Source organism: Salvelinus alpinus, chromosome 7, assembly GCF_045679555.1.
Source record: "Salvelinus alpinus chromosome 7, SLU_Salpinus.1, whole genome shotgun sequence".
Classification (NCBI taxonomy): Eukaryota; Metazoa; Chordata; class Actinopteri; order Salmoniformes; family Salmonidae; genus Salvelinus; species Salvelinus alpinus.
This window is the reverse complement of record NC_092092.1, coordinates 27,353,162-27,368,452: the sequence shown is the minus strand read 5'-3', so window position 1 is coordinate 27,368,452 and position 15,291 is coordinate 27,353,162. Positions and strand designations below refer to the sequence as shown.

Genomic DNA, 15,291 nt, shown 5'->3' with positions numbered 1-15,291 from the left:
GAAACCCATAGATTTAGTAGATTCTATAAAGTAGAATTATACAGAAAAATCCACCCTGCGTGCTAGGATGTGTGTGAGCGTTTGTTACGCACTCTGAAGTGCTGGACGATAAGATGCAGTATATGGACCAGTTGAGGGACGGTGTGTCCCTCCTCCACGATGATCTTGCGTGTCCAGTGGGTCAGCATCTGGTGTCCGTCCTCCATGCGGGCTGGCACGGCCGGGGTCAAGATGGCCATAGCCTGGCGGACGATAGCCCTGGCCTCCATAGTGTGGGCCTTCAGCAGGCTGTGGAACACCTAGATACACGCACAGGTGGAAGAAATATGATCCATGTCAAATGTAAAACGTTACTTTTGAGGACATAAATCAGTGAGCAGATATCCTTTGTAAATTGGATTATGTAGCCTAAAAACAGGCCAGCAACCTCCAAGAATGGTGGCGGTCAAGTGCCCTCCACATCAATGTGGACAAGACAAAAGAGCTGATAAATCGATGGCAACAACCTGCCACAATATATAAATTACAAGCTATTTCACAGAAAATTCCAACTATATTTTTAAAAAGTAAAGTAACCTGCAGTACGATCTTCTTGTGGATGGCGAACTTCGCGATGATGTGTGCCAGGAGCAGGTGGCCGCTGTACTTGCAGGCAGGGTCAACACAGGCCTTGGGCAGCAGGCATGGCCAGGCGAAGGTCATGAGGCGCCGCAGCTTGCTGTTCCGGGACTTGTTGTTGTCGTGGATGTGGTGGGGGGCGTGCTCCACCAGGAGAGTAGAGAACTGGAGCAGGTAGATACGGAGGGAATCTAGGAGGTCTGCCTGCTTTTCTGGATCCAGGACCTATAAGAGAGAGAAGATGGATGTATTACATATTTCTTGTCCTTCAAGACATTTATTCCCACAGAGAGAAGGGCAAGGAGAAGATGTACATTCTATAGGTATTTAAAAAAAAAAGGCAACTGATATAATTTAATAAATACAATATAATATGATTTTGGGGGGGGGGGGGCGACAAGTTGTTTTTGCCAGTGGAATTTTCCACAAAGACTTAAAATGCATAATTTGTCATGTAGAAAGGAGGAGAGAGGAAATGAGTTTAAAACCCAACCAGACCCATACTAGGTCTGGTGTTGGTCAGACTGAGTCAGAGACTATGATTAGATCGTGTTCAAGACAAACAAAACAGTGACCTTTACTGTTGCCACGGTGACAGTACTGCCAGGCAGGCCAGGACATTACACACTGCTCTGATGGATGGACAGAGTGATGAGAAGAGAGAAGGCAATAGGATGAGAGCAGGAAGAGGGGGCAAGATGGGCAAGGGAAGAAAGGGATGAGAGGAGAAAGGAAGAAGACGATCAGAGAGGATCAGAATAAAAGGAAAAAGAGGTAGTGATGGATGTAACAAATGATGAGAGAGAAAAGGATGAAAAGAGGAAAGAAGGACAGGGGTGTAGAGAAAGGATAGGCCATCCATGAAGAGTCTTGAGGGAGAGGCGTTGGTTGGTTTTTATACCTTGGTGATGAAGACACTGGTGATGCTCTCGGAGTTATCTCCCTCGGGGTTGGGCGGTCCCAGAAGCTGCTCCCCCTCCCCCTTCTCAAAGCTGTACAGGAACGCTGGGTTCAGGATGTGCTGTAACACCTGGGACAGGAAGAGACAGGTTGTAATAACAGATCCACACTTAAAGAAGAGAACTTCTCAAACTTCACTAATGGGTGTGGTCTTTTTTAAAGGTCTATAGAGGAGATAAGAGCAGGAATGTCAGTTAAATAAAATTCCACGTTGTTTAAAAAACATAAACATTTACATTGTCTGCTAAATAACCAATCTGATCCAGAGTGACTTAGTCAAATCTTTCAATCAAAAATAAATCAATAAAAAGTACAACTTAATCATTTAAACTCCTCACAATAACATATATCAATGGTAGACATTGAAGACAAAGGAATGATTAAGCAGTCAGCAGCAGCATAACGGAGCATTTATAGGTACCATCTCCTAATGAACTAGTCTCCACCCTATACATCATCCTCTAGGCAGGACATATTTTAATAGAGGCATCATGTGGCAGCATATGCTCCGACGCTGCCATTAACACACACAGGAACAGATAATATAGGGAGAGGAAATGCATAGCGCCACACTCTCTTATTTGGTCTCATATGTTCCTATTCATTTTAGAGTGTCTGTGATATCAATCATACAGACGTCGCCCAACATTACTTTATTGCCATTAGATGAATAGTGTCCTCCTTCTACAGAGTGTGTGTGTGTGTGTGTGTGTGTGTGTGTGTGTTTGTGTCTCTCTCTCTAGCGGAGACATTAGCATTATCTATTAAAGCAGAGGCAGTGCCTGTGGCTGAACCAGAGAGAGATATGCATTATGTTAAATCGTCCAGATGTTAGGCTAGGGGAGGAGGGCTACTAGAAAGAACAGCCCTTTGTTAGCAACAGTGGGCCTAATATTTCACCATATGAGAATAGGCCTCTATTACTGCATCCCAAATAGCACCCTATTCCCTATATAGGGCACTACTTTTGACCAGAGCCCTATGGGCCCTGGTAAAAGTAGTGTGCTATAAAGGGAATAGGGTGCCAGTTGAGACGCATCCTGTGAGTGGGGAGGTCCTGGCTGCTCTCTCAGTTAAGGTGAAATATCCACCCCCATCTGAATAGTGCTATTGCACAGCACACCCTTTCTCCCTATAGAGCCTTGTTTTCAGGAAAATGCTTAAGACAATGATTCACAGTAGAGATATGTGTGATATGGACAAACATCCACACTGGAAAAATTGCCTGAATTGATGCAAGAACGAAAAATAGAACAATAAGTTTATAACATTAATGTGCACTTCAGCTTTTTAGTTAATTAAACTTTCAACTACTTCTAGTAATTTGATGGTTGTGGCCACCGGTTGTACCATTAACAATCACCAATATTAGCATACCTCGTTCATGTCAAACTTTACAGTTCTCTAGTATAGGCTACTTATTGTAATGACGATATCAGAAAAATGCCTGCGATAAGTCATCGGTGTGTCAATGTTGATCATTTTCGGTTTATCGTCCCAGCTCTAAACACACGCAGGCACAAGAACACACACTCAAGCACTAGCACACACACACGGACAGCATCTGCTCTTCGCGAGAGAACAATTAAGAGGATGACTATATGAGCAGCATAATTCATCAGGGGGAGAACAGGCGCTGCACCGCTGAAATTAAAACTCTGCAGGGAACACTCACGAGTTCGTGAAGAATATTGCCATTTAATTACAGATTTTTTGCTTTTAATATAATGGTCATTCACCATATATTTGTGGGTGTGAGTGAATGCATTTGAGGGGATGCTGTGTTCCCATATACATCTCTGTGTGTCTGTGTGTGTGTGTGTGAAAGAGTGCGATTGCGAGAATGGGTTGGTTACCTTGGCTTTGAGCTCGTCGTTGAAGTGTGGGTCGTTGAACTCTACGAAGCGGAAGAAGAGGGCTCGTTTGTGAGCGATGCTGTAGTTCTTAGGGATCTCCTCCTCCATGTAGTCCTTTAGGAAGGTCATGTTGCACAGGAAACGACCCGTAAACGCCCTCAGCAGCTGGAACAGCAGCTCGATCTCATTGAAGTTTCGTCTGGAGGGGGGGGGGCAAGGAGGGAGGGAGGGTGAGTACAAGTACAAATCCTTTGACTTTTGTATAAGTCATACATCAATGTCTGAAGATTTACATGAAAGTTCGAGGTTGCACAGTCAAGAATGCATTTCTCTCAAGCCTCTTGAGTTAAGAAATATTGACAAGTGGTAGTGCAACTGATGCATATTTGCAGTAGCTGAGCAGGCAGTAGGCCAGCACTATCATGGCGTGTGTGTGAGGTACATACTTGCAGTAGCTGAGCAGGCAGTAGGCCAGCAGCTTGGGCTCCTTCCAGTTGATGGCGGCCATGTTGTCTTTGCGGTGTCGTTCCTGGAAGGCCTCGCTGACCCAGACCCGTCTGAGCTGGCTGACCAGAGAGTGCTGGCCCGCCAACCAGCCCTCCTCATTCTTCACTATGATGCTGATAATCTGAGGAGAGAAAGAGGGGAGAGACAACAGTAGACTCAGGTGTGAGAAGTTATAACAAACTCACTCTGGTGGAAAACATTTGATAGGTGTAAGTAGGGCTGTGGCGTGATGAAATTTCATCAGCCGGTGATTGTCTAGAAAATAACTGTCAGTCTCACAGTAATTGACCGTTAATTAACAAACACTTAGCATCTCCTGGCTTCCACATAGCCTACAAGCCACTGATGCAGACCTTAAGAACAGATACATTTTAAAAAGTCTAATAAATCCATGTAATATATGCTAAACTTCACAATAAATCCATTATTTATGTTAGACAGGTCTAAAGAAACATGATAAGAAAATGTAGTATATTTCAGAAGAATAGAATAGCATACTCTGAGTTGTCCTTATGTTAGGCCCTGATCTGGCTATGCCATATGGCTGTGGGCTACGCTAGCTCAATTAGCAGACAAGATTTACTTAGAATTCTGTGGCATTATTTTATAGTATGAAGAATACAATTGAACAAAGCTGAATAAAATAGAAAGGATATTTTCTCCAAATGATTTGAGGGAGTGCGCACATGCAGCTATTCTGTGTTGAGCGGTTAACAAAGAAATAGGTATTCCTATATGCTTAATTTACAGTTATTTAAGTAAGTTATTAAAGAATGTTCTACAAAGGTTAGGCTATATGTTTAGATGTTTAATACATTGTAAGGCTGCATGATGGGACTTTAATGATGATTTGAAAAAAGTAGCTTGAAAGGCATGAGTTCTGCTTTGTTTTTTGCGCAAGTTATACACACACTTCATCGGTCATTCACAATTTGACAAGCACTTGATAATGCCTCAAATTTCGCGGCAGCATCCCCTTTGTATGGCCATAATGCACCCCCAAAAAAATCCATGCCTTTTGCAGCCCTTCTCCATAAATGCTGCCCGCTCCAAAGCCCTTCTCATCTCACTCACATGGCTCTCCATCATGTGATCTGGTCTTTCTCACAGGCTACAAGTGAAGACACACATCGGGGACGCAACTGCGTGCATCCTTATCCAATTCTGAGGTGCATGTTGAAGATATTGGAACAACTGTCCACATTTAATTTTTCAGCCAACAAGATGAGTAGGCCTAACGAACAGCAAAAGCACTAGCCTACATTAATCTACTACCCCCCATAGTACAAAGGTCGACCTATTCTATTCGAGAAATAAATATTCCAAGCATAGTCTGGGGCAGTTGTGGGATGCGATTAGTACAACCACTAGCATCAAAAACACTTTTTTAGTACAACCACTAGCATCAAAAACACTTTTTTTACGCAATGTGGTTGACGCAACAGATTAGAACATTTAGCTAAAAATGTTGATAGCCTAATAGTTTATTTATTCACATTATAAGCGCAACAATGCGCTATAAGCGTGAATATTCCATTAGCAGAAAAACACCATTATCAAAAGTGACCGCAAATGCGATTATGCATGTTATGCTTTTATTATAAAAAAAGGTGCATTTATGGTGAAAATTAACTTACCCAACTTGAAACTCACGCGCTGCTTATGTATGCCAGTTAGGCTCTACACTCCTTGTAAAGCAGATTAATGTGCTCATTTTAAGAAGTTATTTGGCCACTTCAGTTGTGATACAAACCGTATCAAAACATTTGGGCCTATGGGCTAGGCTACATGAGGTGTGCCACTATGATATGAAATTCGCAAAAAAAAAAGTATACATTGTTTCTTGCCTGCGCTGGGCATCATTCACAAGTGATAATATATCATTAACAAGTGATAGTGTGATGGGTGACAATATTAACCTATTGTTGATTTAATCTTGTCTTTACATATACTAAATATGTGATTTTTAAAAAATATTTAGAATGGACCATTATCATGCACCTGTCTTGAAACAGGGGCAGCGGGGGAAAAAATCCATGTCATCTATGCACTTAAATAGCGAATGGAGAATGCTTTTCCCTGTGTTTAATTTTCATGCCAGCCAGCCAACTCATTTTGTAAATATGTATATTTTATATAATATATAATATTTTGTAACAATGTGCTTAATATTAGGAAAGTTGAAAAGTAAATATAGTAGGCCTAGCCTATAGAAAGCTGATCGTGCTATTTTTAGTAGAGGCCATCACTCTTTTTTCTCAAGCAATTGCATAGCCTATTGAAATGTTTCACAACATGCACTTATGGGCTCTCATGAAGTGTTTGATTAGATTTCCGAAGACATTTGCATTGATGTCAGAGTGATTAGAGAGACAATAGAGTGCTGAGTATCAGGCAGTTAGCCAGTTTGGTAAGCTACCAATGACCATCAGCATCATCAGAGGTTGGAGAAGCTTAATTACCGTGACTAAACAGTCACGTGGAATTTGACTGCCATCATGACTCGTGACCGCCGGTGTTGCGGTAATACGAACACAACAGCCCTAGACGTAAGCAATATGGCTGAAACTAGCCTGTCAGCGGTAGATTAGCATGAAGTGTCATGGGGTAAGGAATGTGTGTGTGTGCGTAATGGAGTGCACTCGTGTCCAAAGCTGTGCATCCGTGTGCGTCCTCACTCACCTTGATGGCCTGGAACTGCAGATCAAGCCTGGCTGTGTTGGTGGAGGGGGACCCAGGTCTAGCGGTGGCTGCGGTACCAGCAGGGACCAGCAGGGGGGCGAAGCGGCTCGGGTTGGAGGCTAGCACGTCCCTCAGGGGCTTGGCTTCTTTATGCTTCAGGAAACTCTGGAGCACAACAGTGGAGAGGGGATTAAGAGAATGGGAAATATAAAATTAATTTCTTACAGAGATCCATAGAGCAAACCAGCTTAATGAGAACACCCAGAGCAAAATGTTAGCAGCCAAAACGGCACTTGTATTTGGCAATTGTTTTCACACAGGGATTCCTTGACACAGTTAAAGCACGGTAGTGAGACAATGTGCCTGAGGCTCTTGAGCAGGAGGGCATTTGTCTCACCATGAACATGCGGCTCCACTGTGGGTCATTGAGTGTGGCCTCCATCATGAACAGCTCTACGGTCTGGGACGGGTGACGCGTCAGGAACTTGATCAGGGGCTCCCTGAACGGACTGCCAGCCTGGGGGGGGGAAATCAGTTAACAATGTCCATGACACACAATGATGTGTTGACAATCTAAAAAAGTGTTCATTAAATGGACTGAAAAGGAAGTGGAGGGGAACTATAATTCAGGGGTAGATGGAGAGGTGGAATGAGGAGATTAGAAGGAGAGAAAAAGAGAGAGGATTGGGGGGATGGAGAGAATTGAGGCGAGAGAAGTGCCTAGTACCTCTATAAGCATGGCCCGCTCGGTCTTCATGACCACCTCCAGCAGAGGTTTGACCAGAGTCTGAGGAGCTGCTGGGATCAGGTGGAACAGGTTGATAATGGCCGAACATATCTTCATTTCCTAGAGAGGGAGAGGACAAGACGGAGAGAGGGAAGGTGGAGGTGAGAAAATAAAATAGTATTAAGTAATCTTTACCAACGTCTTGGACAGACATCTTGATTTTGCAGTAACTGTAGAGATACACTAGCCCAATACCAAATGGACCCCTTAGTCCGGCCTAATCCCTAGACACTTTTTGAGATCTGAGAGGATTGGCTAGAGCTCCACGAGTACTTAGGGAGTAGGGGCTAGGGGTCAATTTGGAACTGCGTGACAGGGCATTTCTAAGGGAAAACAGCTTCAGGGGATGAGGAAGTGATGTCACTAGTAGGGGAGTGGTGATTGGTTGTTTTGGAATATGGATGAGAGGGGTTGAGAGTACCATCTACAACTTACTGACTTCAATGATGATTGATTTCTATGACTTTACTATTAGTGACTCTTATATGACATTAAAATGAAATGGGGGGTAAACTGAGTTGGTATAAAATGTCATAGAACATTTTGATACGGTATAGCACCAGATAAGGTTAATGTTAAACAACCAAACACAACAGACAATACAATCCACCAGCACAACAGTTCAACTATGGGGGAGGGGCAACATTGGACCCAGTCTCACCTCAACACCCTCCAATGCAGGCTGTGCCGGAACAGAATGGGAGAGAATGGAAAGAGTCAGCAAAGCAGTGTGTGTGTGTGTGTGTGTGTGTGTGGGGGGGGGGGTGCATGAAGGATGGCATGGAGTGGAATGAGTGTGTGTGTGTGCAAATATTCAGACAGTGGCAAAGACCTGAGAAATCTCAAACATTTTCATACTGAACAGGGGGGAAAAAAACAGGACAATTGGTTAAACAAACTGGTATAGTTGTGCTTCCTTCCGTATCCCTCCATCCACTCTCTACCCCTCCTCAAACCCCTCACTCTCCTCGTCATCCCTCTTTCCCCTTATCCCTCCCTGCCCCCCTCATCCCCCCTCTCCCTGTTCTCCTGTGCGGTTGACCTGGTGGTCCCTGCCTCATTGTCAGTGGCAGCCCTCAAAGAGAAGAGTAGTGGCAGGCGAACAGAGGGCCAATTTACATCTCATTACCACTACGTTTGAGGAGCGCAGAGAGAGGAAGAGAAAAGAAAAGCAGGAAATAATGGATGCTATTTCTGCGAAGGCTGACGGTGGACGGTGCATCTCTCCCCCCTGCAACACCTCTTCTTCCCCTTTACAAGGTTATCTGTCAGAGATAACGAGTGGAGAGACGGTGGCTGGGCTGCTGGCTCTGCGCTCTGGCTGGCGCCTAATTAATCATTGATTGTAATATGGCCACTCACTTCTCATCTGGAGCAGGCCTCACTGAGGAGCTGTCAGGGTGCGTGTGTGTAAAGTCATCTTCCTATGTGTTCATACTCACACTGCCATCGCTGCGCTGGCCTCCCTTGTGAGTTATCACTACCACCTCCATCCACTTCCTAAGGTGTTGCTGAGAGTGAGAGAGAGATGAATCAGATATTTAATAATTCATTTATTAAAATGGATGACTACCTACATGATGCGTTAATAGCGACTTAATAAATCATGTTTAGCCCAAACTCAGCAGCCTTCCTTCTTTACCATCATCTGGTCACAGAACTTGTCGTTGAAGGAGTTGGGGAAGAGGCGTGTGACCGAGGTGAGGCGGTTGACCACGTTGAGGGTCAGACTGCGGTAGTCCCCCAGCATCATCAACAGAGGGCGCATGTGGGTGTGGATCTGGTCCACCTCGATGGTGGCCCCTTCCAGGAACTGGGAGACAGAACAAAGAGAAGAAAAAAAAAAAACATTCCTTTAAGCATATAATCATTTTTCAATTCAGGTCATTCTCAGCATGAATCATGGCTTATTCTCAACTTTATTTCTGTCTCTTAACCCAAGAGCCCAGTAAAACAGCTCTGGATGATCCAGTGCCTGAGAGAAAGGCCGCAACAATAAGGCCAGGGCCAGTCACACACACAGGGATGATGTATGGCAGCCACATTAATTCTCCCCTCTTTGCTCAGAACAAACACTCCATCCTGTATCGACCGCTCCCTGGCAACGCTCATTAGTGTTAGGCCAGGGAAGACAGCGTGAGAGGAGGCGAGAATGAGAGGAGAGAATGGAGGGAGAAATGATTGTTGGATGGAGGGAGAGATGAAGGTGTTGATAGGTAGATTGAGGGTAGGAAGACTGGAGGTCAGTGTTGCATTGAGGAAGAGGCACATGTAGAAGACATTCATCAATGATTTTGTGATCGAGGGAGAAGAAGGTGTGCAATAAGGCGATCAAGGAAGAGAAATAAGAAAGGGATGAATGAGGTGATGAGGATAAAAGAAGGGAGAAGAAAGGGAAGGGAGGACACCTAATAAGTTGCACAACTGAATGCCTTCAACCAAAATATGTCCTCCGTATTTAACCCAAACCCTCTGAATCAGAGAGGTGCGTGGGGCTGCCTTAAAATCCACATCGTCAGCCCAGGAGCAGTTGTTGGGGCTGACTGCCTTGCTCAAGGGCAGAACAGCAGATTTTTACACCTTGCCGGCTCAGGGAATTGAACGCTCTTAACGGCTAGGCTACCTGGGAGGTGTGTAATATACTAACCTTCCTCATACAGGCCTCTCCTGCCTCCTGCAGTTCAGAGTTGGTAGAGTTGAGGGCTTTGAACAGGGCAGCAATGATCTTCTCTCTGGACTGAGGCAGGTAGTTACAAGCTGCCAGGGCATCTATGCAGACAGAGAACAACTGTCAATTTACTGCTTTATAAAAGACAAAATGCTGGATTAACACATTTGTTTTGAGATGCTGTAGAATAGTAGATGACGAACAAAGCAGAATAAGAAAGAATGTTGTTCCCATTTTGTCAAGTTGATTGTGATATACGTGTTTGTTCTACATGTTGAATGGCTGAATTATTTGGAGTCCTTCAGTGTAGTAAGTACTCCGATTCCTGTCATGTACTCACTAAGGGCAGCGATGCGCAGGGGAACCAGAGAGGGCAGGCTCTTATAGCAGGGCAGTTTCATCAGAGCAGCGTCCTCAGCCTCACACAGATTCAACAGCTGGAGAAAGAGCAAGAAATGGAATCAATACGGATCAATAGGGGATGGAAATACAGAGTCAACTCAATACATTGTTAACTCAATAGGGCAAATTGTTTTCAACAGTTTGTGATAATTATTGGCTAGACCACTTTTAAGGTATGAAAACAAAACCTATGATAAACGTTTGACTTTGAGATAAACTATTCCTTTCAGTCCGTTGCCATGGCTATGCCATGAGCTCTCACCTCTGTGTAGAAGACCTTGTGCTCCATGACGTTGAGGTCCATGGTGAAGAGGCGTGGCTGCAGGGTGGTGCAGAAGGTATTGCCCTCCATCAGGCCGATCTGGGCGTTGGCCGGCTGGTGGCGCAGCAGGTGTTTCTTAGGGGGGATCATGTCCTGTAACACCTGTGGGTGGGAGGGGTTATAAATCAAACAGGTGCTTCTTGGGGGGGGTTACATTCTGTAACACCTGGGGTTACACACAAGGTTAGTTTGTGTAGTGCACTTGAAATGGCATCCGTGACTCCATTCTTGTTAACCAGTTGGTAATGATCACCAAGACCTTCGTCCCAATATCTGTAGCATGTGTAGAGGGAAGACCATATCTACCACTGCCTAACAGTCACCACTTTATGAGCTACGAAAAATCCTGTTTTACCCATTCAATTTCTATGATGGTGAATGCACACATACACACGATAACATACGCACATGTGCACATGGATTTTGTGTTGTAGATATTTGGTAGTAGAGTAGGAGCCTGATGACACACAGTGCATGGTGAATTCTGTAATGAAAGTATTGTAATGTTTTAAAAATTGTATAACTGCCTTAATTCTGCCGGACCCCAGGAAGAGTAGGCAGCAGCTAATGGGGATCCATAATAAATACAAAATGTGCCACAAAACTCTGGTACGGCATCTTAGACCCACCTCTTTGTGTGGCTCCATGATGATGGTGACACTCTTCCCGGTGACCTGAGCTAGCACCTGCAGGGAGTGCATGGCCTGCTTCCTGACCGTGGAGTTGGGGGAGGTGACCTCTCTCACCAGGTCATGGGTGACCATGTGGAAGGACTTGTCCTGAGCAGCCAGCAGCTCCTCAGTCTTCTCCTCATCCTTCAGAGGGGTGGCACAACGGACCAGGAGCTGCTCCAGAGTGGTCTTCGCCATGGCTACTGCACCATTAGACACCTGGAGGTCAAACTTTATATATTTAATTATTGTTTTTACCCTCCCCGTAAACACATTTTTCTTTGATTTGATTGTTTTAAACCTGTGTGTCAACACAAATCAGACAACTAGTGTCTGCAACAGTTGGTTAACTCAGGTAACTGTACCTCTCCAGTGAGATCCATCATGACAAAGAGCAGAGCCTTGAGGAAGGTGAGTTGGTTCTGCAAGACCCAGATGAGAGGTAGTCTCTCCATCAGGAACTTAATGGACACAACACCGCCCAGCTTGGCGTACCAGGCCTGCTCATAGCAGCATGCACACAGACGCTCCACGATGTATGAGAACAGAGGCAGCTGGCACGCCTGGGGACGGAGACGAGAAGGGAGACGAGGGGGAATAGAAAGATTAGCAGAATTAACTCATAGCAAGCACTTATTCACAGACAAAATTGAAAACACTTACAGTAATCAAGAGTTCACATCCTACTTAAAACATATACATTTTTAGAAATCACCACCAACACGCATTAAAGTGATGCAATCCCACTGGTAAACCCCCAAGCCCCCTTTCTCACCCTCTCCTTGGACCCCAGGATGATGGAGGCTACATCGAAGATAACAGCCAGAGCCACCTCTCCTATTTTACACAGCTCCTTTTCCTCGTAGGCCATGCAGATGGCGATGGCGTCGATCAGAACCAGCGGATCCATGCCCTTAGAACCGTTCTCCTCACTGTGGAACATAGCTGTGTTGGGCTGGCTACCCAACTGGTAGCACTGCAGCAAGAACGGACCTGGGGGTGGGGGAGACCAACAAAACAACCATGAGGAGCATAGAAAAGGAGGAGAAAAGAGTGAGAGAATGAGATACCGAAGGACAGAGACAAAGAGCTGGAGAGCTTCCAGCCAAATGAGAGAAAAGAAGAGAAGGGTGGAGAGATGGTCATGTCCAAAATCTGAGTGGGACAAAAACACAGGGAGAGAGCAGAGAGAAAGATTCATTCTCTCACCACACTGCTGAGCGACAGCCACCATGGTGTAGTGTCTGATGAGGCTGGCCACAAAGGGCAGAGCGCTGGGGCGGAGGTCCTTAATGACAGCAGACATGAATGCACCGGTCAGTGCCTGTTCAAAAGTCCTGCGGGCCGGTGTGTCCTGGGCCTTGTAGCGGTGGGAGATGATCACACTAGGGATCCACTTCTCTGTGAAACTGGACACACCGCAAAACACACTAAATGAACATGCCGCCATAGGACATTCAATAGACAAAAGCAAATGACAAAACACTCCCATTAACATTTTCCTCAGTGTTTCCCCTAGGATTATTTTCAGGAGGGGAGAGTTAGTGGCGGCCAAGATTTAGCAACGGCTGTGCGCAGCTGCTGAATGCATATACGGGAAACACTGGATCATATGACATTAAAACTGTAATGCATCATTTACAGGGCCAGTCACATCATGTTTTTATCCTGCGGTAAATCATCTGTTGTCTCTGCCAGTGCCTAATAACCCTGAGGACCGACAGACAGAGACAGTCTTTGTGCCTGACTGGTTGGTATCTGCCTCCCTGTCTCCCCCGACTCTCTCACAAGGCTGTGTTGTTATTTAGCCCTGCTGAAGGGGACAGCTTGGTGTGTATTGTTATATAGCCCTGCTGAAGGGGACAGCTTGGTGTGTGTTGTTATATAGCCCTGCTGAAGGGGACAACTTGGTGTGTGTTGTTATATAGCCCTGCTGAACGGGACAGCTTGGTGTGTGTTATATAGCCCTGCTGAACGGGACAGCTTGGTGTGTGTTATTATATAGCCCTGCTGAAGGGGACAGCTTGGTGTGTGTTATATAGCCCTGCTGAAGGGGACAGCTTGGTGTGTGTTATTATATAGCCCTGCTGAAGGGGACAGCTTGGTGTGTGTTATATAGCCCTGCTGAAGGGGACAGCTTGGTGTGTGTTATTATATAGCCCTGCTGAAGGGGACAGCTTGGTGTGTGTTGTTATATAGCCCTGCTGAAGGTGACAGCTTGGTGTGTTGTTATTTAGCCCTGCTGAAGGGGACGGGTTGGTTTGATTGAGAGGCTGTTTTCTCCATGCTTGAGCTTATGTTTTATAATGCCAGATGCCATGGCTACCCCTGATGGATTGCTCCATTTCATTATCACCATTTAAAATACTTTTGCTTTAGGAGAGGGAGAAGCTGAGAGGGGAGAAGAGGAGGGAGGGATTTAGGGGAGGGGGGGGCAGTTAAGACTGCCAGATCAATTTCTGTTCATTTACAGCCCCTGCCACTCTGATGGAGCTCCATTCTCACTTCTTGGCATTTGGTGATATTAAAGAAAAGCTGATGCTGTTCACTGAAAGGCCCTTTTCACAGTGACCAACCGGTAAGACAGAGAGAGAACAGAAGTCATGAATCAAAACATCTGACAGAGGTGGGGGGGGGGGGGGGACTGTGTGGAGCAGGGAGGAGTGTAAACAGAGAGGGGAAAGTCAATTAGCCCCTGGTGAGGATCAATGATAGTAATGAGACCCACTCTCCCCTCTGTCTCTCTCTGCCGAAGCATCTATCAGTAATCAGCAGCTGTAACACTTCAGACAGAGCTGATGAAGCAGCTTAACACGTGATGGAAGATATGAGAGGGGCAAAGTGGAAGGGAGGGATGGAGAGGGGGATATATGGAGATTAATTAGGGCAGAGGGAGAAAGACCTCAAGTCATATGGGGTTATGGGTGTGTGTGTAGTCTTACTTGGGGTGAGCCAGTAGCTGGTACAGGGCGTGTTTGTTGTCGTCCAGGCTTGTCATGGCAACCAGGAAACACTTGATGACCTCCCAGGCCTGCCGTCTGTAGTACGGCTCCGTGTTGGCACTCTTCAGACAATCCAGAGCCGTCTCTATAGCCTGCAGGGGAAACACACACAGAGAGAGGTTTACCTTCCAACATCCATACAGACAAGGCTTCAAAATAAGATCCTACAGTAAATCATTTAATTGACCATGGTGGATTCATTATAAGATGAAAGAGCTGGTTTTTGTCAACTTACAAAGGACACTTGACACGCAGTAAAACCAAATGTAAATGTTCAACACTAGTGTTGAGTGAATAGTGCTTTTTGAAGTCGGTTCGGTTTGATTATTTTTTAAATAATCACGGTTTTCGATTTTTTTTAATTATTTTTTTACATGAAATGCATTGTGTGGGTTGAATGCTGTAACAGAATCAAACAATGAATAAAAGCCTCATGATGGTAGTGACTGTCCATTACTGCTTATCACGTATTAACCATCATTTATTCACATTACTTAGGGCCTACTTTAATCAAATATTTCAGTTGTGTATATTAAATGGCTTTATATGATATTATTTCATTCCAAGTCATCATCTCATCTCTATAGAGCTGCTGCCTACTTTGTCTGACAAAATCACTATTTTAGTAGTTCCTCAAAGTAAATAATGCATACTTTTATGACTGCCGAATACCAACTATCAATCACTTATCTCTACCTGAAAATACATGATCTACATTTTACATTACATTTTAGTCATTTAGCAGACGCTCTTATCCAGAGCGACTTACAGTAGAGTGCATACATTTTTATTACATTTTTACATACTGAGACAAGG

At 44.9% G+C, this 15,291-nt stretch overlaps 1 protein-coding gene across 7 annotated transcripts in view; it reads right to left on the bottom strand.

Moving 5' to 3' along the window:
* The window catches only part of trrap (transformation/transcription domain-associated protein), a 77,817-nt gene that overhangs the window by 49,250 nt on the left and 13,276 nt on the right, over nucleotides 1-15,291 (bottom strand). For 5 of the 7 annotated variants that reach the window (XM_071409675.1, XM_071409679.1, XM_071409677.1 and 2 more), the window contains exons 21-39: nucleotides 14,416-14,567; nucleotides 12,683-12,882; nucleotides 12,249-12,466; nucleotides 11,839-12,036; nucleotides 11,432-11,692; nucleotides 10,743-10,904; nucleotides 10,419-10,515; nucleotides 10,058-10,179; nucleotides 9,053-9,223; nucleotides 8,853-8,921; nucleotides 8,072-8,092; nucleotides 7,351-7,470; nucleotides 7,021-7,140; nucleotides 6,624-6,788; nucleotides 3,881-4,062; nucleotides 3,435-3,633; nucleotides 1,520-1,648; nucleotides 577-843; nucleotides 93-299 (exon numbers count right to left, since the gene is read on the bottom strand). In XM_071409675.1, coding sequence (XP_071265776.1) covers nucleotides 93-299; nucleotides 577-843; nucleotides 1,520-1,648; nucleotides 3,435-3,633; nucleotides 3,881-4,062; nucleotides 6,624-6,788; nucleotides 7,021-7,140; nucleotides 7,351-7,470; nucleotides 8,072-8,092; nucleotides 8,853-8,921; nucleotides 9,053-9,223; nucleotides 10,058-10,179; nucleotides 10,419-10,515; nucleotides 10,743-10,904; nucleotides 11,432-11,692; nucleotides 11,839-12,036; nucleotides 12,249-12,466; nucleotides 12,683-12,882; nucleotides 14,416-14,567 — 3,060 coding nt within the window. The remainder of the gene's footprint in view (nucleotides 1-92; nucleotides 300-576; nucleotides 844-1,519; nucleotides 1,649-3,434; nucleotides 3,634-3,880; nucleotides 4,063-6,623; nucleotides 6,789-7,020; nucleotides 7,141-7,350; nucleotides 7,471-8,071; nucleotides 8,093-8,852; nucleotides 8,922-9,052; nucleotides 9,224-10,057; nucleotides 10,180-10,418; nucleotides 10,516-10,742; nucleotides 10,905-11,431; nucleotides 11,693-11,838; nucleotides 12,037-12,248; nucleotides 12,467-12,682; nucleotides 12,883-14,415; nucleotides 14,568-15,291) is intronic. The other 2 variants (XM_071409678.1, XM_071409681.1) reach the window with 1 other exon arrangement.